This window comes from Plecotus auritus (genome assembly GCF_963455305.1).
Source record: "Plecotus auritus genome assembly, chromosome: 2".
NCBI classification, from domain to species: domain Eukaryota; kingdom Metazoa; phylum Chordata; class Mammalia; order Chiroptera; family Vespertilionidae; genus Plecotus; species Plecotus auritus.
In genome coordinates this window covers 161,719,607-161,740,550 of record NC_137771.1, presented here as the reverse complement: position 1 = coordinate 161,740,550, position 20,944 = coordinate 161,719,607, and the positions used below count along the sequence as shown (strand labels likewise).

Here is a 20,944-nt window from a genome sequence, read left to right as displayed (position 1 = left end):
TCTAATGGTTCTTGTACCCTGGGCCTAGATATTCTGGAAGATAGAGGAGATCAGCCCCTGGCAGCAGGCCCAAAGCATCCCCTTTCCACTCAGGAATGGGTAAGTAAAGCAGGGCTGCGCTCCTTCCCACAGGCTGATAACCCTCCCATGGTTCACTCACAGGGGCAATGGCACTTGCTGTATGCGAGGTGTATGGAGCCAGGGTAGGAAATGAGGTCTTGCTCTGCCTGTCGCCTTCCATTCACAAAGTGATTTCCCCAGTGTCGCCAGCCACCCTCCCTCCAAAGAGTGTGAAGAAGCCATTGAGACAGAGAGGGCCATCTGCTCTAGATGGTGGAAACTGCGCTAGCAACCACTATCCCCCTGTAGCACATGGCCTCAGCTAGTCTCCCTCCGAATTTAGGTGAAGTAGACACTGAAGTCCCACCCCTGGCAGAGCAACAGATGTTGCTTTAGGGAGTAAAGGACCTGATTTACCACGTGCATCCCTGTGTTATCCAGAGACGAATGGCTCTTTCCTGGTGTGACCAACATGTGATGGCTTAAGATCATCACTTATCAGCTCATCTAGGAAAGAACAACTTCAGCATAAAGGTATCGAGGTACAAGGTGGAAAAGAGTGCGATGGAAGAGGCTGGGTTGTGGAGGCCTGGCCACCCTGGCCCTATTTCATGTACTGACCCACTTTCCTCATGTGAACCTGGTGGCCCAGATTGAAAGCTCAAGGGCTTTTCGGCCCTTTGGACTTAGGGCTGTTGACCGAAATTCCTATTGGTTTTAATTTGAGGGCTGGTGTTTCCTCCCAAGTCACAGAGACTTCAAATTCCCATCTCCCTCTACAGCATCTCTGGCACTATTCTCATTTTACATATCCGGGTGGAGGAAGCACTGGATTTCACACCTAATTAAAAGAGAGTGTATTGCCTGCTGTTTCCTTTCTTGTTCATTTTCCCTTGTGCACTGGCAGCTTTTTATTCTCATGCTAAGTCCTATCCCAGACCCCCGCAGCTTAAGGGACAGAGCAGCTGGGTTCCTACAAAACAGAGAGCGGGGCCCTCTGTCACCTATTTCAGCACAAGCAGGCGTTCCCTTTTGTGCTCACTCCTGTTTCAGCCCCATCCATATTGTGCTCACCCAAGGAACATAGTAACTTAGAATGCACGATCACTTTCAGAGTAGAATTCCTCGCATGTTTCTAGTGAATGCCATCACAGGCTGCCTCTGTATGTGTACTCCAGTGAAAAGGAGACAGGTTATTATTTTAAAACACTCAAAAACTATTTTTATTCACTTTTTTTCACTGCTATCATTTCTGTGTTCATACCACTGTGGGGGTTTTAGGTGGGGTGGCCTTTCCAAGTACGCATCATCTTTGTAAAGTTGTATGGTTTTGTAGAGTGCGAGAGTTTTTTCTTTTTTCTTTCTTTTTCTTTTTCTTTCTTTCTTTCTTTTTTTTTTTTTTTTTTGAATAGCCCAAATGCCTATTTAGTGCCAATCTAGGAAAGAATGGAGTCAGCATTTTCACACCATTCCTCCTTATACAGTCCCTGAATAATCATCTAATCAAGATTTGTTTTCAATGGGGACAAATCTTCTACAGTAGAGTATTTCAGATTTATTCCATTAGAATCTATACATTATTGCCCATTGGATGAAAAGGACATGTTTCACAAAAGCCTGGACATTGCTTTGCTGTGGCAGAAACTTTTTCCCACTGTACTAATGTTAAAAAATAAAAGAAAGCCTGGGAAAGGAATTGCTTCAGTATTGTGTGCTGGAGGAACGAGGCACACTTGAAAGGAGAGGCAGGGCATCTGTTCCCGTTTCAGCAAACCCACTCAGCCCTTCATGGCTGCTCGCTGCCATGCAGGACCGTGCACTGGAGAGATGTTTGCAAAGGTTTCCTGTAAAAAACCAAAGAGGCTTGTCAGGTTGTATATGAGTGCAGGTTTGAGTTTGTCTCTGTGGTTTTTAATGAAGATGGTGACACCATTACTGCAATAATCAGAACTCAGACCATTTAACAGATATTCTGTGGGTGTGATTACCTCTACAGTGTTACCTGATTGTTTAGGTAGACTCAACCACTAAAGTCAAACAAGCAGTTTGAATTTTCCTCATGAGACTGTGTGTGTGCATGTGTGTGTGTGGTATAATGATAGTTTTTGCTGTTAGCCATTTCCATCTCTAAAGTAACCTCCTTCATCCCTTTCAGTGTCTATTTCTTCTTCTTTGTACTGAGAACTAGGACAGCCCTCGATCTTTGGGCAATCCAAGTTTTTCATATAGTAATGGGCCAGGCTGCCCACAGCCTCCATGTAGCTGACTGTTGCATTCTACTGGGAGCTATTTGATACTTCCCTCAGAGATAGTGATTTTTTCAGAGACTCAAATAGTTTCAGTGGTTATGGTTTTCCTTAAATGAAAGAGACCTTGGCGATGTTAACATTGTATTTAGAAAACACTACATGTTAGTGCCAAGACAAGTTGTTTCACTTCTTGAATTTTTTCATTTATAAACTTAAATATATGTTCTTTATTAGATAACTGATGCTATGTTGAAGTCCCAAGATTTCAACAAAGATGAATGCCATGCTAATTCATAGAGATGTATAGAAGTAGCTAGAGGGCATGCTAAACAAACCTTTTCACACAGCTTTACAGCAGCAGTGGACACCAAAGGGCCAGACTTCATTCAGGGCAAAGCATGCAAAAATAGTTAAGGAGATAAGAGCATGAATTCTAGAACCAGACTGCCTGGACTCAAATGCCAGTTCTACCACCAACTGCCTGTTTGACCTTGAGCAAATTTCTTTTTTTTTCTTTTTTTTTTTAATTTTATTCAAAAGGGCTGACTTTCAATAGATCGCAGCGAGGGAGCTGCTCTGTTACGTACGAAACCCTGACCCAGAATCAGGTCGTCTACAAATGGTTTAGCACCAGTTGAGCAAATTTCTTAATTTCTCTGGCCTGCTTTCATCATCTGAAAAAATGGAGCTAATAATACTACCTACATCATAGGGTTGTTCTGAAGATTAAATAAAATAACATACATATAATAGACCAGTAGATAGGATTTAACACAAGGTAAGCTCTAAAAAAAATAAATAAAAGTTTGCTCTTATTATTATCATGGTACAAATGCATGGGTGGGGATCTCAGAAAGAGCATAGAGTTTGGTCTGCTGATTTTTCTCCTGAATATTCCTTCCTGGGTTATTGGAGCCTCGCTCTGGGGACATATTTTGTATTAACACAATTATAGAGGATTCACCATTATTCTTTAATCTGGCAAAGATAATTTGTTTTACATGAGTGAAAAAAAAATAATAACAGTATCCTAATGAACTATTTTAGGAAGGAATAGACCCAATGGAAGTTGAAACAAGAAGCAATTCTCTTCTGTAAAAATTTGTGCAAGTCATATCACTGAGAGTGAACAAAGAGCCTGTAGGCATTTATTACATTAGTGGATATGTATGAGGCTGACTAAATGTAAAAATGGGAACCAAAGAAATGAATGGCTATATAAAAAGATATGGTCCCACGAGCGAGGACAGCGTGAGGAGATTGAGTGAAGCAAGGTAGAACTTCTAGCTGAGCTCAGACTTCCCTGTGCAAGTCCTCTCTCTTAAGGTAGAGGGGAAAGACCCTGAGGATCTGTCTGCAGGCTATTACCTCTGGGGTTCTGTCCAACAAGACACAGCGAGCTGGGTCACAGGCCAACAGTCAATAGTACTTGTGCCACCTGGTTTTGAAAGCCCTCTTACATGGTCTCCCTCTCTCAAGCTGTCTATTCAGTCAGGAAGCAAAAATGGGGAATCTGACTGAAGAGTGGTTTGGAGAGAGGGATTCTGTAGAGCCATTTGAGAGGTAAGGTAGAAAAAGAAGGAAGCCCTAAGGCTGATTGTTATAGCCACCTGTTTTCTTTCTCAATCTGTGACCCAAATGTCACTAACATTATCCCTCATCTGCACAGCCCAGGGCATAAAGATGGTGATGAGTCAGGCTGTCCACTGCCTCTGCAGAGCCGACCGTTGCCTTCTTACCAGGAGTGTTTGATATTTCCCTCTAGCAAGTACATGGAGCACCCAGTTACCTAGGGCAGTGGTCGGTAAACTGCGGCTCGTGAACCACATGCAGCTCTTTGGCCCCTTGAGTGTGGCTCTTCCACAAAATACCACGGCCTGGGCGAGTCTATTTTGAAGAAGTGGCATTAGAAGAAGTTTAAGTTTAAAAAATTTGGCTCTCAAAAGAAATTTCAATCGTTGTACTGTTGATATTTGGCTCTGTTGACTAATGAGTTTGCCGACCACTGACCTAGGGTGTTTAGACATCCCACTCCTGGTTTAGTCCTGCTATCCCAACTTATTATTAACAGTGTTCCTTTCACTCTCACAGTGCCCAGTTAGAATGGTAAATATGATCACCGAGTGTAGGCCAGTCTCCCAGATCAATGTTGCTATCTCTGTCTGACCTTTTCAACATTCCTTCCTCATTAAGCCTCAGAAAATTCAGAAAATCATCACATTGCATACAGCCACCCCAGAAAGTTCTGACTGTCAGAGATGACAAGAAAAATGTCATCGTTAGAATGTTCTCTAGATATAGAAAGTAGCAGGCAAATGCCCCTGAAGCTGGCAGGTTGCATTCTATAACTCATCCCTCTACTGGAAAATGTGGTAGCAGCTGTTGGGTAAACATCTTAGTCTGGGTTATCTTTTCCAAGAATCTTTGTATACATGGTATGGGTTTGGAGAATATGCCACATAAATTAATAGCAAGGAAATTTATATTTTTGCTATGAATAAAATAAGGAACTTTGGTAAGTTAGGGAAAATATAAGATTTCCCAAAGGACATGGACTTAGGCCTGTCCACGTAGGACTGTTCCTTGAGAATAAGTCTTCTAGTTCTTAGTTCGATTTAATACCTCAAAATAGCTAGGACACTGTTGGGACACAATTCAAGGACTTCTTCCCATAGGACATCATACCTGAAGCGTGACCTCTGTGCAAATCCTGTCCATCTCCCACAGAGCCCTTTTGTGTCTGCCAAGGGGGTGCTTCTAGGAGCCATGAGCAGTTCCCACCTGAGACCCCAGTGTCAGGAAGGCCGTCAGCTAGCTCTGACCCACGCTCTGTTTTGTATCTGTCTTGCCGCGCAGGTGACATCAGTTGCAAGGGGATGACCGAGCGCATTCACAGCATCAACCTTCACAACTTCAGCAATTCCGTGCTCGAGACCCTCAACGAGCAGCGCAACCGTGGCCACTTCTGTGACGTGACGGTGCGCATCCACGGGAGCATGCTGCGCGCACACCGCTGCGTGCTGGCTGCCGGCAGCCCCTTCTTCCAGGACAAGCTGCTGCTGGGCTACAGCGACATCGAGATCCCGTCCGTGGTGTCGGTGCAGTCGGTGCAAAAGCTCATTGACTTCATGTACAGCGGCGTGCTGCGCGTCTCACAGTCGGAAGCCCTGCAGATCCTCACGGCCGCCAGCATCCTGCAGATCAAAACAGTCATCGACGAGTGCACGCGCATCGTGTCCCAGAATGTGGGCGATGTGTTCCCGGGGATCCAGGACTCGGGCCAGGACACACCGCGGGGCACGCCTGAGTCAGGCACATCGGGTCAGAGCAGCGACACGGAGTCCGGCTACCTGCAGAGCCACCCTCAGCACAGCGTGGACAGGATCTACTCGGCGCTCTACGCGTGCTCCATGCAGAACGGCAGCGGCGAGCGCTCCTTCTATAGCGGCGCGGTGGTCAGCCACCACGAGACCGCGCTCGGCCTGCCCCGCGACCACCACATGGAAGACCCCAGCTGGATCACGCGCATCCATGAGCGCTCGCAGCAGATGGAGCGCTACCTGTCCACCACCCCAGAGACCACGCACTGCCGCAAGCAGCCCCGGCCTGTGCGCATCCAGACCCTGGTAGGCAATATCCACATCAAGCAGGAGATGGAGGACGATTACGACTACTATGGGCAGCAGAGGGTGCAGATTCTGGAGCGCAATGAATCCGAGGAGTGCACGGAAGACACCGACCAGGCCGAGGGCACCGAGAGTGAGCCCAAGGGTGAAAGCTTCGACTCGGGCGTCAGCTCCTCCATAGGCACCGAGCCCGACTCCGTGGAGCAGCAGTTCGGGCCTGGGGTAGCGCGGGAAGGCCAGGCTGAGCCCGCCCAACCTGAGCAGGCTTCGGAAGCCCCTGCAGAAGGTGGTGCGCAGCCACACCAGCTAGAGACAGGCGCCTCCTCTCCAGAAAGAAGCAATGAGGCGGAGATGGACAACACGGTCATCACTGTTAGCAACAGCTCTGACAAGAGCGTCCTGCAGCAGCCTTCGGTCAACACGTCCATCGGGCAGCCATTGCCAGGTACCCAGCTCTACTTACGCCAGACAGAAACCCTCACCAGCAACTTGAGGATGCCTCTGACCTTGACCAGCAACACACAGGTCATTGGCACAGCCGGCAACACCTACCTGCCGGCCCTCTTCACTACCCAGCCCGCAGGCAGCGGCCCCAAGCCTTTCCTCTTCAGCCTGCCACAGCCCCTGACAGGTCAACAGACCCAGTTTGTGACAGTGTCCCAGCCTGGCCTGTCCACCTTTACTGCACAGCTGCCAGCGCCACAGCCCCTGGCCCCATCTGCAGGCCACAGCACAGCCAGTGGGCAGGGCGAAAAAAAGCCTTACGAGTGCACTCTCTGCAACAAGACTTTCACCGCCAAACAGAACTACGTCAAGCACATGTTTGTCCACACAGGTGAGTGCAGGCCCCGGGAAATCTGGCAGTGGGTGGGTGTGAGGGGACGGTGGGAAGGGAGGGGCAGGACAGCAGGTAGAAGGGAAGATTTGGAATCACATTTCAGATTTTTAAGGAGATGCCACTATAAGCCATCCTTTAGAAGTCCCAACTGTGCCCCCATCATAGAAACAAAGCATCCTGCCACCAAAAGACAAAATCACAGAAACCCTTTATGGAGAAGGGCTAAAGGGGGAAAAGCCTGATAAAGAATTTACAGGCACAACATCCTTTAAATACATTGAACTTTGACTCAAGATGCTTATAACTGGAAAAGTCCTTGGAGATCCTATACTACAGAATCTCATTTTACAGACAAAAGTCATTAGGTAGAGCAGGAATGAGGGTTTTAGGCTGCAGTAAGTTCTATATGAACCATTAGCTCAAAGAGGCCACAGCAAGGCTGATGCAAACTTAAGCTGCATTTGTGGTCCCTGAAATGAAGAGGAGTGATAGACTCACTCTATTTTCTATTGCTTATTCTCCATTTCAACATCTAAGACCACAATCTGTTCTGGGTACTACCTTTTAAAAGGACAATAGACTAATTCAGAGCAGTGTGACTGAGGACGCAAAACCTTAGCATATGAATCACAGTTGAAGGGCCTGGGATGCTCAGACTGCAGAAGACTTGGGGCATCATATAAGCCATCCTCAGTCCAGCTTCAGGGACAGCATAATGTAGTAGTTAAGCTGGAGCTCTGGAGCCAGATTTCTTTGGTTTGAATTTAGATTTAGTGTCTACTGAATTTGTCACCCTCGGAAAATTGCTTAACCTTTCTATACTCCAGTGTCCTTGTCAATATAATGGCAATAGTAGTGATAGATCTTTAATTTAGTGCTGTTTTTAGGGTTAAATGAATTAATCTGTAATGAAGTTATTAAAAATAATTCCTAACACATAAGCACTCTGTAAGTGATAGCTGTTGTTAGCACTATTAAGTTTATGTAAATGGTTGGGAGGGAAGAGAGAGTAAGCTTGTTTTGTTTGGGGCCAAAAGGTAGAACTGGACCAATGACTGGAAACAATAAGGAGATTCTTTCCACAAAATAAAATGACTGTTGACAGTCAGAGCCGCTCTAAGATGGGATAGACAGCCTCCAGAGGGAGTGAGTTCCTATAATTATTAGATGTGTTCAAGGAGAGAGTGGATGATCATTTCCAAAGGATGTTGTAGAAGCGATTCAATCATCAGGTGAGTAGTTGGACAAGATGGTATTTCATCCCTGGATTCTGATTCTAGAGCTAAGATCTGGCCTCCCAGCTAGTGCTCTTTCCTAGCTCCATAATGGGACAGACACAGAAGCAAGAACCATTAATATCTTCCATATTAGGGACCACATATGTGATAAGATTTCTCATAGAGTCTTTTATCCCTAAAAATACCTTTTCCAACAATGATCACTATTTTTGAAATTCTGATTATGAGAGTCACTCTTCTGGTAAACCTCTGGTTCCAGAATATCCCTGTTAAATGATAAATATGTTGCCAGGGAAAAGTTACACATTGAATTACATACAATACATGAAATCAAATTAGTTCCTCAAAGCAACCTTGTTTCTCAGATCAGCTAGCAAGAATAGCCAGAGCAACAGACACAGACAAGGTGCACAACAAGGAAGGGAGCAGCTACACTAGAACATTAAAGTGAACTTTTCCCCTTTGCAGTTCAACTTAAGTCAGGACATCATGTATGTACCTTTATGCAAATGAGTTGTTTTTAAAGGTGACAGTTTTCACACCTCCTAAAGAACATACTGATGCACTGCTGAATTTAGGGAGAAAATCAGGTAGTGGTGAGTCATGATGTTTACTTGGGGTAAATGTGAATGCACTAATATCCTGAGATCAACCAAGGAAATTTTTCATGTGGTATGGGTATCATTATTATTTGGTAAATTAGTCAAATAGTAATATTTTTTTTATGTGGCAATTTATGGTTTACAGAGTACTCTCACATAGTTTATGTTCTTTCCTTCTCTAAATAGCTGTCTTATAAACCATAAAACTAAGGATTAAGGGCAAAAAGAGACCATTTGTGGAAGTTTCTTCTTAGCCAAACTTGACTTTGTTGGTGTTGAATAAACATTTCGATTCTTTCCTTCTGTGCGTCTCTTCCAGTAGGCCTAGTAGAGATGAAATTCACACATTCTAGTAGATCACATATTGAAATAAGGCTTTAAATTTACAACATAAAAATTTCAGTGTACTACCAAAAATTGTCTTTTTGGTGCATAAACACATTTATCCAATGGATTCACCAGAGAATTCTGTGGTTAACCCAAATAACTAGATTTGCCCGTAAGAAAACCAGCAATGGGTTTGCACATTTATGCATCATATGTTCAAAAGCTACAAGTAAAATCATTTTATAAATCTAAGTAATGCTTAAAGTGTAGCCTTTGGATATGTAGTAGACTATGAGAGTCCTCAGTAAATTCTGAAGGTGTATGTATTGTTGTGTATAACTTGGCCACATCTGAGAACAATTAATAATGTACATATATCACTCTAGCACCTCATTTAAAAGAAACAACACTCTTCTCTTTCATCCCAGAATTATTTGGCATGTCAGGTCAGAAGGACCATCTATCTATCAAGACTTTGTCTCACTAAAGGAGACCATAACCTAACTAACAAAGTTTAAGAATAAGTGGTCTAGATTTTCAAAAAGGCAAGACAGCCTGGTCTATGGAAGTAATGCAGGACCTGGGTTCTCTGGGGCCCACATTTTAAAACAAAATTCTCTCAAATTTCTTGGGAAACATCACAAAAGTGGGGCCTCCCAACTTCACAGAAGCCCAGTAGAAATGATAAAAATTTAGAGCAAAAAGTCCAAATGTTGGTCTAGAAAGACTCTAGAAAGTACGGGGAATACCTGGCAGAGTAGGAATGGATTCGGTGTTTTCATCTGTATTCTAACCAAAAAGAATCCTGCCAATAAACAGTATTAACGGAGCTCAACGAAAAGAAATGTGGGCCCTTGGCATCACAGCTCTATGCATGGTAACTGGCTTTGCATTTCAGTAGCTCCAAGGTTTAGTGTAAGTGATACTTGCTGTCAATGACTGCAGAAAATCAATTTTGAAATTGGATTCCAAGTAAAATTCTGTGTAGCTGTATGATAATGATCCACATATTCATTGAAGTGTTTTAGATAAATAAGTAGTCTATGGTATTTACTTTGGAGTAAAGCTCTACCTTAGAGAACCAAGGAAGTCCTGGTTATAAAGCATATTCCAAAATGATTATAATACTAAAACACAGAGTGAGGACATAAGTGAAAGATGATTGTACTGGAATTAGATTATTTGGGTTGAGTTTGGTTTCTCTAATTGTGGCCTTACGTAAGCCACTTAATTTCATAACCCTCAGTTTCTTTGAGTTTAAAATGGAAATAATAATTTGCCTGCCATTTGAGTAGCTGTAAAGGTATGATGCATGGGAGAGCTTTTCATGAAAGGTAAAGTACTACTTAATGTTTAAAAAGATTATCATCATTATTACTTTATCCCCTTCTCCCAGGAGACATTAAGTTTCTTTGCTCTGTATCCAACCTCTGAATAATAAGCTCTCGACATGTTCCCTTCCTCCATGGAATTCAAATGCTGAGGCAATGTGATACTCCTTGGGTTTCCCTTGAACTGCCTTCATAAAATGAACATTTTTCCCCTGATTTCTTAAGGATTATTTTAAGAGTAAAAAAAATCTCTCACCTAATTGCTCTTTCTTCTGCCAAACAACCCATAGTAGGACTTCATCTCTTCTAGAAGTTCCTCAGTTCATTTTAAAGCATCTTTAAAAAATGTGTGAGGAAGGACACCAAGAGTTAAGAGAATCAGAGAAAAAAAAACAAAGATAACACAAAACATCTTTCCATGGAACAAAGCAGGACTCCTCTATGCTTCCTCCCAAGAGAAAAAAACAAAAGTCAGAGGAATGGGAATGGAAGGGAAAGACTGGGGGCATGGAGGTGTCAGTGTGGATTAGAAGGCAAGCAACAGGAAAAATTCAAGGATAACTTTGGTTCTTGAAGTGTGAGCCCATGCCAGCGGCATGCAAGTTCTCTGGTCCAACCCAGATCTGGATCAGAACTTCTGGGGGTGGGACCCAGAATCTGTTTTAATGAGCCCTGCATCACAAGTTCAGAATCACTTCCCTAGATGGTCTAGGTCAGTGGTCGGCAAACTCATTAGTCAACAGAGCCAAATATCAACAGTACAACGATTGAAATTTCTTTTGAGAGCCAAATTTTTTAAACTTAAACTTCTTCTAACGCCACTTCTTCAAAATAGACTCACCCAGGCTGTGGTATTTTGTGGAAGAGCCACACTCAAGGGGCCAAAGAGCCGCATGTGGCTCGCGAGCCGCAGTCTGCCGACCACTGGTCTAGGTCAAGGGGCCAAAGAGCCGCATGTGGCTCGCGAGCCGCAGTCTGCCGACCACTGGTCTAGGTCAAGGGGCCAAAGAGCCGCATGTGGCTCGCAAGCCGCAGTTTGCCGACCACTGGTCTAGGTCAGTGGTTGGCAAACCGCGGCTCGCGAGCCACGTGCGGCTCTTTGGCCCCTTGAGTGTGGCTCTTCCACAAAATACCATGGCCTGGGCGAGTCTATTTTGAAGAAGTGGTGTTAGAAGAAGTTTAAGTTTAAAAAAATTGGCTCTCAAAAGAAATTTCAATCGTTGTACTGCTGATATTTGGCTCTGTTGACTAATGAGCTTGCCGACCACTGGTCTAGGTGATCAAGAGGATGACATCTGGGTGCTTTTGTACACAGCATTGTTCTCTAAAATACCGCTCATAAGAATCCATGTGTTTGGAAAAAGTAACATGGAGTTATAGATAGCAGCTTGACTTCATTATGGAAGCAGGTATCTCTCATATGAGAGATAAGCTAAGTTTCTCAAACTGCCCAGGTACTGTGGCACAAGTACTCCTTCTGTCACATAACAGGCTGACCTATTTTTTCGTTATGTGGGTGTCTTTACACCTTCCCATTAGAATGTAAACTCTGTGAGAACAGAAACAACTTTATACATATATATATATATGTAAAAGATACATAAAGATATATATATATATCTTATACTTCAAATATACTCAGCATAATACCTTATCTATAATAATAAAAGCATAATATGCTAATTAGACCAGACATCCTTCCGGACGACCTTCCAGAAGAAGCCAGGGCTGTGAGGGAAACCCGGGCCCCAGGTGCCAGAGGGAAGCTGGTGCTGGCAGCCAGGGAAAGGAAGGTCTATTCTTGCACAAATTTCGTGCATTAGGCCTCTAGGAGAGAATAAACATTCAACAAATATTGATCAATGAATGAAACAAATTCTTCTCTGATAATGTCTAATCACTTCCAAAAGGAAAAGTGGTCTATTTCTAGAGTAGTTTACTTACTGTGTTACATACCTCCATAGAAATAATGCAAAAATGCTTTACACATTTATATATTGTTCTCTTCGTGGATGTGAACATGTTTCATATATCATGTTCTTTTTGTTCTTACTGCTCTATATAACAAATTGCACATATAATAAGGCTGACCAAGATGTCATTCACGATATTTATTTACCACCAGGTCTAGGCTTATCAAACTCCGCAAAAAAACAAACAAAAAAAAAAAACAAAAAAAAAAAACAGGATACCCAGTGAAATTTGAATTTTGGATAAACAGTATTTTTAGTCTAATTATGTCTCATGCAATATTTGTGACAGCCTATAAAACATCATTGTTTATCAGAAATTCAGCTTTTACTGGGTGTCATGTATTTCATCTGAAATGCTATCCAGGTAGAACTTACTTTTAAAACCAACCTTAGGACTTTCAACTTGGAAATCTATAATGAATATAGGTTAGCATATGTAGTTGCTTAAAAAATATTTGTTGAGTAAGTGAATGAATGTTCAGAAATGTCCAGAAGAATTTAATTTAAGGAACGTATACATAAATGCATTATTTTCTCAGCAAGGCTTGAATTTCTTTTCTCCTTTTTCATTTTTATTTGCTAGGGAATATATTGTGTCTGTGTTCCCACTTATGTTTTCTTCACTAACAAATGGTAGATGTTTGGGCCTTTTTCTAAATTATTTTATCAATAGCCCATTCAGTGGTTTTTAGCCTGTTAGTGTTCTCTGCACATATGGTAATTTTTTTACTTAGAGAAGCTCAGCAATTTCAGCATGAACTTGATATAGATATAGCAATGATAGTAACATAAAAATGTCATCAATAGAATAAGAATAATGAAATCAAAATAATAAAATGATAATTCTCAAACAGAGGTTGGGTTTTTAATTATATCAAGCTGTGGAATAATGAGTGAGTGTAAAGTTTGAAGTAAGAAAGCACTAGTTTTACCACTTCTGACTGAGTGGCTTTAGGTAAATTCCATAATCAATCTGAGCCTCAGATTTTTGCCACATAAGATACAGATCTTAATAGTAGTTACTTTACATAGTTGCTCTGAGAACCAAATAACATAATTTATGTAAAAGCACTTAACTATAAATGCTGTAAGTTATCAAACCATTTAGGAACATCTATGTTATGTATTATAGCAGCATCATACATTTTGCAGCAGAATCCAGAGAGCAGGAAATTGCCTGGGCTAAGGTCATACTCAGCTATTACTGACTTGTTGAGTGACCTTCAGGATGTTACTATACTTCTCTAATGGAGATACCATCTTCTGGGGAGGTTAATATCTAGCCTACTCCTAAAGTTGTAAGAAAAGTCAAGTAATATGGGTGAAATTCCCTGAGATCTTCATAATTCTGCTTAACACCAAAATATTTTAGTTGTCATTGAAGCCACCGATGTTTTGTGAATGCAGTGTGCCCCAAGAGGCAATGCCACTCCCCCAGCAGAGAGTTTCACAGGGCAAGCTGACACTGGGTTGGCATCCCAGAACTGGAGAGAAAGGCTGGCATGCGGTTACACCTCAGGTGTGCAGGCCCACCACCAACTGGACTTCTCAGTAGAGAGCAGACTCTGCAGTCAGTGAGGGCTGATTCCCTCTGAGCACTTTTCCATTGTTGTCACTAAGCCTTTCCCATTTTCTGCTCCAATCTTGACTTTCCCCATTCAGAGGGCCTATAATTTCAGGGACGCCTTCTGCTTTCCTTGCCCGTAGCCACCTTCCCTGATGCCCGCTCTCTCACCACGCACCCAGGTTTGGTCTTCTGACCCCTCACTGTGCTTACCTGAGGAGGTGTTGTGCCAGAGAAGATGATGGGGAAGCCTAGAGAATGAGAGAGACAGGTGGGAACAGTGCTCAGAAAAGTATTCAGTGTCCTTTCTGCAGCCCTGGAAAAGCCTAGTTAGAATGAGAAAGAATCCGCAGAATAAATGGGTTCTTGTTGAGCCCCCAATATAGAGGTCACTATTCAGAATTGGGGTGGCTGAGCCCATTAGGATATCTTTACTTGAACTTTGGGCAGAGTCTCTGCATCTGTTAACCTAACAGTATCTTTCTTCCTCTCTCTCTCTCTCTCTGTTCACTCCCCCCCCAACACACCCCCATCCCTCATGGTGGTAAAGTGTCAGTGCTGGTGCATGAGAAGGAGCTGAAAAGTGGCTCTTTAGAGAGCATGCATCAAAAAAGGGAGAAAAGTTATGTGTTTACCACCCTCCCATCAGTAAAGACTAGTAAAAGACACTACCCTCCCCCACCCCCCACCCCCGCCTCGATTCCTCTGCTTGCTGTCTGGTTTATCCATCCCCCAGAGCTCAGTTGTTGCTTGCTAAGAAATCCTCTGTCTGTTCTAATTGCTGACGTTTTATTCATGGCACCACTTCTCTCCATTAGTGTAAGTAACTGAGAGTAGTCTATATACCTTTAACTCTGAATTACATAGCTGCAGTATAGACTATTTGACACATTGTTTTCCAAATCCTGAGTTGGCTTCCCCACACCAGTTTCTCCATTGGTTTCATTTATCGTCAGTTCCTTTGTGCCAAAGGGAACATTTGAATTTTTCTTAAAATTGTCACATACTCTGAGCTGCCCTATCTCCTTAATTTCCAAACTATCTTCACAAGACAGGTACTAACTGTATTACTCTCAAATTACAGATAAGGAAACTGAGGCTTAGAGAGGTTAAGTAACATGCCCAAGTCACCAGCCAAGGAAATTGAATTCATATCTGATTCCTACATCTGATTAGCCTCAAAGTGGATCATTTTAAAGCTAAGGGGCTTGCTTATGTGAGCTTCCCCCTCACATTATAATTCTAGTGTCTGTTTTGTACTTCGTGGTGTGGTGTTTTGGGTTTTTTGTGGGGTTTTTTGCTTTAAATCTAACAAATCGGACTTGCCATTTCTGGCCTTAGGTTCAGACCTAGAAAACCATCCACCACCACTCATCTTAACTTCACTTCTCCACACAAAGCAATAGCCAGCAGACCACATCCCTGTCATGTATAATGCTGAAAGCCCCTGTGGGATTGCTAGAAGTAACATGCAGGAAAATAATGGAAAGGAAAAATATTACCATTTCCACTGAGTGATATTGTTTCAAATCCAAACATATAGAAATGAAATTTGTGGATACCCAACTACTCTAAAAATACACCCCGTTTAGTAAGACAGTCCCTTTCCTCTAAGGGCCTCCCAAGTGCTTACTTTGCAAACATGTCTCCTCATTTTCTGTGGCAGGGAAGGGAACAGCACACTTTGCCCCATTTAAAATGCAGGACTGAGGATGCACTGAGGGATTTAAGCAGGTCAGACACTGACGAGGCTGGGACTGGAATCCTCAGGGGTGGTGGGCCGAGGTGGGCGGAAAGCCACCAAATCTGCAAAGGACCGTGACAGGGGTTCCATCCCGCTCCTCCCTTTCAGAAGGGACACACACCCATAGAGATGAAGACACTGAGAAAGCCCAGGGTTGCACAGGTAACTAATTGCCAAAACACCACTCAGTGCATGCAAACTACATACAGATCTGTACTATGAAGGGAAAGCTGACAACTGTGAAGAAACAACTTACAGGCAGATGAGAAGGGTGTGAAAGTAAAAAGCCTTCATCAGTGACCTTGCCTGGAGGAAAAAGGCACTAGAAGGTAAAAGTTTCAAAGAGTGAGAGCTCTTTAACATAGCCAAAGTTTTAACTTCCTAGCAGCAAAATACCATCTGGAACTTAAGAAGGCGTATGTCCCATTAAAGGTGACAAGTGGATATGTTTTAAAAGGTAGTTGGCTGGCCTATCATGGCCTCTAGAAAGTGTCCTGAGAGCACCAGGAAGGCAAAGACCAGCTTGAGTCCCAAACATGTTTACAGCAGACAGAAACATTTCAACTAAAAATAACAGGCATGACTCTCTTCCCTAGAGTCTCTCCTTTAAAAAAAAAAATGTATCTATGTAAATAAATACCATGCTGAGGCAGAACTCTTCATTTAGGAATGATGCTCCCTGAAATTCCCTCATTTTAGTCTACGAGTGAAACAAATGTTTCTCTTCTAACCCTATGGCCCTATGGATCATTCTGTCCCAACATTAAGAAAATGGGAAAGGCAATCAGAAGAGAGTTGAGAAGAGCAGGCCGCAGACCAAAATGTTTGTGAATAAGTAAAGGAAAAAGAGGGCAAAGGTCCATGAAATTAAGAAATTTGTGGAGTAATTCCTGAACAAAACGGCCATTGAAATGTATCTTGTGCTTTGAAACGTATCCTTTTGTGTTTACAAACACAATGAAGAAGCTGTCTGGTAGGATAAACGTTCATAAAACAGATCATGAGCATAAAGCACCAGCACGGAGTCTGGCACATATTAAGCACCCAAACATGGTGAGTGTTTTCATCGCCATTATTACTATGATACCTAATGGGGGGGAATGGAAACACAAAGGTGCAAATTTTAATTGAAGTTAACTCAAATTTAAGACATAGATTCCCTACCGTGATGCATTGTCCAGATGTTGAAATATTACCTGTAAGAACTTCAAAGGCTTTGGGGTCTTTAGGCTCGATTGTGGGAGAGTACATAGAAGGACTTACTTCTTTGAGGTGGGAAATCAGAAGTGAGGTGGGAGATGGAAACACCGTAATGTAGTTCATCTCACCTGTCAAGAGCAGAGCTGAGAACAAACAGTACTAACAAGAAAAACAAGTCTCTGTTTATCCAAAGAGATGTCACAGGTCTATGGACGTTTACTTATATCAGAACACCTCATGTGGCCATTCATTGACAATATTTATACTTACCTTCTGTTTTTTAACAAGCTCGATAGTTCGGTTTCTTAAGTCAACAACAAACCAAAGCAGTAAACTGAAGGGAAAGAAGCGTTCTAGCCAACAGACTAACAGTAAAGGAGAAAATTATTTTTTAAATTGACCCAAGAGTTCACAAAAAGCATATGGAAACATTTAATGGGCAGCGGAGAGAGGGAGGGTAGTGTTGTAATAAGAATACCGTGCAAGTATTCCCACACCACTCTTGGTGGTCTGCAAAGTGATTTCACATGTTTTTTTATGTCAACACCAGCACAGTGAGGTAAGTAGGACTGTGTACCTCAGAGGCATTGGAGGTTTGTCAGAGTGGTGGGCCATATGTTGGGGCCTGGATTGGAGCAGGACCATTTGAGAGCATCGTGTTGTTCACCACCTACCCAGCCTCCACACTGGACAAGGCCTATCTGCAGTTCAGTGAAGTCAAGACAGAAGAGCCAATTAACTCTTAAGTTGTATTTTAGGAAGCTTTCTGTCTAAACTACATAAACTTGAAAGTGTAGCTTTTCAGAATGACTTATTCCTATGTTGGCCAATATTTGCCAGGCCTAAAACCAAGGCACGAGCGTGTTCACTGAACAGAATACTGGAAATGGAGAGCTGAGCTACATGATCACTGTGTTTAGTTCCCAAAGATTGTAAAGAACCCCATGTCTTCAAAGATCTTCCCTCTCTCTTAGTTCGTATATTTTTTGATAACGTTAATGGGAAACACATATAAATCCCCTAATGATGACACTGAAAATGACCCCCTTAAAGTAGCCCTTCCTTTTCTCCACAGGATGGCCTTGGAAGACTTTTAGTGGGGAATGTCTTGTAGCTTTCCAAGAAAGCCATTTCTGACACAGGGAAACAGGAAACTCTAGACTTCCCTGGCATCACCTTAAAGCAAGGTTTCTCAGCACACAAGAGGCCAGGAAGGACTGGATCTTTCCAATCAAGAGGGATCCATTAATGAATCAGACTATTTTTTTAATTTTTTTGTTTTTGTTTTTTGTTGTCTTGTTTTTCTGTCTCTTTCTCCCTCTCTCGCTATGTCTCGCTCTGTCCTGCCTGCTGTCTCTTCCCACCTCAACAGGTGAGAAGCCCCACCAATGCAGCATCTGTTGGCGCTCCTTCTCCTTAAAGGATTACCTTATCAAGCACATGGTGACACACACAGGAGTGAGGGCATACCAGTGCAGCATCTGCAACAAGCGCTTCACCCAGAAGAGCTCGCTCAATGTGCACATGCGCCTCCACCGGGGGGAGAAGTCCTATGAGTGCTACATCTGCAAAAAGAAGTTTTCCCACAAGACCCTCCTGGAGCGACACGTGGCCCTGCACAGTGCCAGTAACGGGACCCCTCCTACGGGCACGGCCCCGGGAGCCCGCGCTGGCCCCCCAGGTGTGGTGGCCTGCACGGAGGGGACCACTTACGTCTGCTCCGTCTGTCCAGCAAAGTTTGACCAAATCGAGCAGTTCAACGACCACATGAGGATGCATGTGTCTGACGGATAAGTAATATCTTTCTCTCTTTCTTATGAACAAAACAACAAAAAACAAACAACAACAAAAAAAGCTATGGCACTAGAATTTAAGAAATGTTTTGGTTTCATTTTTACTTTCTTGTTTTTGTTTTTGTTTCGTTTCATTTTGTACTACATGAAGAACTGTTTTTTGCCTGCTGGTACATTACATTTCCGGAGGCTCGGGTGAATAATAGTTTTCCCAGCCTCCCTCGGATGGTGGCCTTAAGGCCTGGTAGTGCTTCAAGGGGTCCACTGGTTGGATCTCTAGCTACTGGCCTCTAAATACAACCCTTCTTTACAAAAAAAAATCTTTTTAAAAAAATTAAAAAAAAATTTTTTTTTTTCACTTGTGAAGAGCACTACAAAAATATATACCGAAATCTAAAAGGCCGACTGTCTTTAAGTACACCGCTTGCAGTGTTTCAGTGGACATTTTCACAATTCTGGCCACTTGGACTTCACAGTAACCAGTTAAAACTGTGGAATATCACTTCTGGTTGAAAACCCAGAGGAAAGGCCCTGCTGTTTTCCACCTACCACGTTGTCTGATTTCATAAAAGGGCTGTGGAGGTGGGAAGGGGCAGTGGGTTTGGTGATGTGGGAAAGGGGAATGGCAGGCTTCTCCCCCAGATTCCGCTTGGGCCCACACACCCTGGCCCACCTCCTCCATGTCCCCCCTTTCAGCAGAAGCCAGGAAGACTTGGACAAGCATCAAGCAACAGTGGCTATCGTATTTATTCAGTGTCTTTGCTGAGCCACAGCCTCAGCACAATCAAGAGGGACTTTCATGAAAGGCAGGAATGCAGATAAAACAAAGATATCAGAGGTTTGCGCCTATGTTTCTAGGTACAAGAGAAGGATTATTTCCAACAATCTTTGCAAAAAAAAAAACAAAAAAAAAGTGTCAGGATATATTCTTGTGGAAGAGAAAGAGAAATGGAGGGTGGGGGAATAATAAAAAGTTCTTGAGGCTTTTTTAATTCAAAATTTTATAGAGGGGCAAAAGTGACGTTTACCAGATAGAATGCTGATTTTTTTAATATATTTACAACAGTATTTGTGTAAAAAAAAAAACAAAAAATGAGATTGTTAAAAGTAATTTTTTTTCCATTTTGGTTTTGCATACACTGCCACCAATCCCTTCTCTTTTATTTTATTTCACACACATATATATATTTTTTGGTAAGTCAAGACTGTTAAGGTTAGCGATACTGCTTCCAGATAGAAAGAATAAAAGGCAATTAAAGTTATATTTGAAAGAGAGGAAGGATATTTTCTTCATATTTTTTTTAATTTTTCTTAATTTTTATTATTGTAAGTGTTGCCTGGGTTGATGAGGGCCTCTGTGGCCGCCCATCCCTGCTGTAATTTGAACTGCTGCTTTGTATTTTGATATGTAGTTCTTTGACTTTTAGCAAGCTTAGGTTGCTCCACTGAATTTTTTTTCAACTGATCCACTTAGAATTCTGTTCTTTTTCATGGGAGGGACTTTAACTTTCAGAAACAGATTTTTTGGTTCTCTAAAAGTTCATTGAGATTGAATGATTCTAGAATTTCCATAGACTTTACTGTTTTCTTTGATGAAACACTAGTAGATTAGAGGTCTTGACAAATGGCTTCTTTCCCTTTGTGGTCAGCCTGGGGGAGGAGCTCACAGAACTCCCTGTAGCTCCTCACCCTTCCCATCTACAGAGACCAGTGAGAGCAGAGCCTGTGACAGAGCAGGAAGCCTTGATGCCAAAATTACTTTCTTCCTTTCAGATGTTACCTTCCGACTATTTCCACTGTGGTTGAGAGGGCAAAATAAGATGATCGTTCTCTATCTGATTTATTAACCCTTGCTTTTTGGAAAGGTTTTCAAGAAAGTAGCACACTTCCCAGATGCCAATATCCATCATTCAAAGGCCACCAATCCATTGCATCGTCCTAGGTGCCACTCTCTCTTCCTAATTGGGATTTCTCTCTTCAGTCCTGATCAAGGTATTATAACAGAGATTTTTCTATCTATAGACAGTGTCCTGAAGGGATTCCAACCCAACTGTAGGAATTCTTAAACCTAACAAAAATGCCAAAGGTGATTGCATTGCTGGGCATATTTTTAACACACTTAAGGGGGAAATTAAAACTTTAAACAAAGCAGAAACACCAAAATAGAATTGTAAAAGAGAAAAAAAATAGATTATTTTAGTTTCAAAATTAGTTTGCATTTAACTGATTTTTCTTTTAGCAACTTATTTTCAAAACCTGTGCAGTAAAGGAGAAGTCTTCCAAAGGAAATAGCTCTGTAATGACTGAATTGGTTTTACCCATATATTTTATACTTTCGGTTAAATGAGATCTTTTCCGTAAGTTCTTGGTGATGTTTAGTAGGGTTAGTGCAGCTGGAG

At 42.4% G+C, this 20,944-nt stretch overlaps 1 protein-coding gene across 27 annotated transcripts in view; it reads left to right on the top strand.

The window, feature by feature from the left end:
• Nucleotides 1-20,711, top strand: part of ZBTB20 (zinc finger and BTB domain containing 20) — a 913,066-nt gene extending 892,355 nt beyond the window's left edge. For all 27 annotated transcript variants that reach the window (XM_080655527.1, XM_080655526.1, XM_080655530.1 and 24 more), the window contains 2 exons: nucleotides 5,166-6,770; nucleotides 18,125-20,711. In XM_080655527.1, the coding sequence (XP_080511653.1) occupies nucleotides 5,186-6,770; nucleotides 18,125-18,546 (2,007 nt within the window). In that variant the 5' untranslated portion in view covers nucleotides 5,166-5,185 and the 3' untranslated portion in view covers nucleotides 18,547-20,711. The remainder of the gene's footprint in view (nucleotides 1-5,165; nucleotides 6,771-18,124) is intronic.
• The last annotated feature ends 233 nt before the right edge of the window (nucleotides 20,712-20,944 follow it).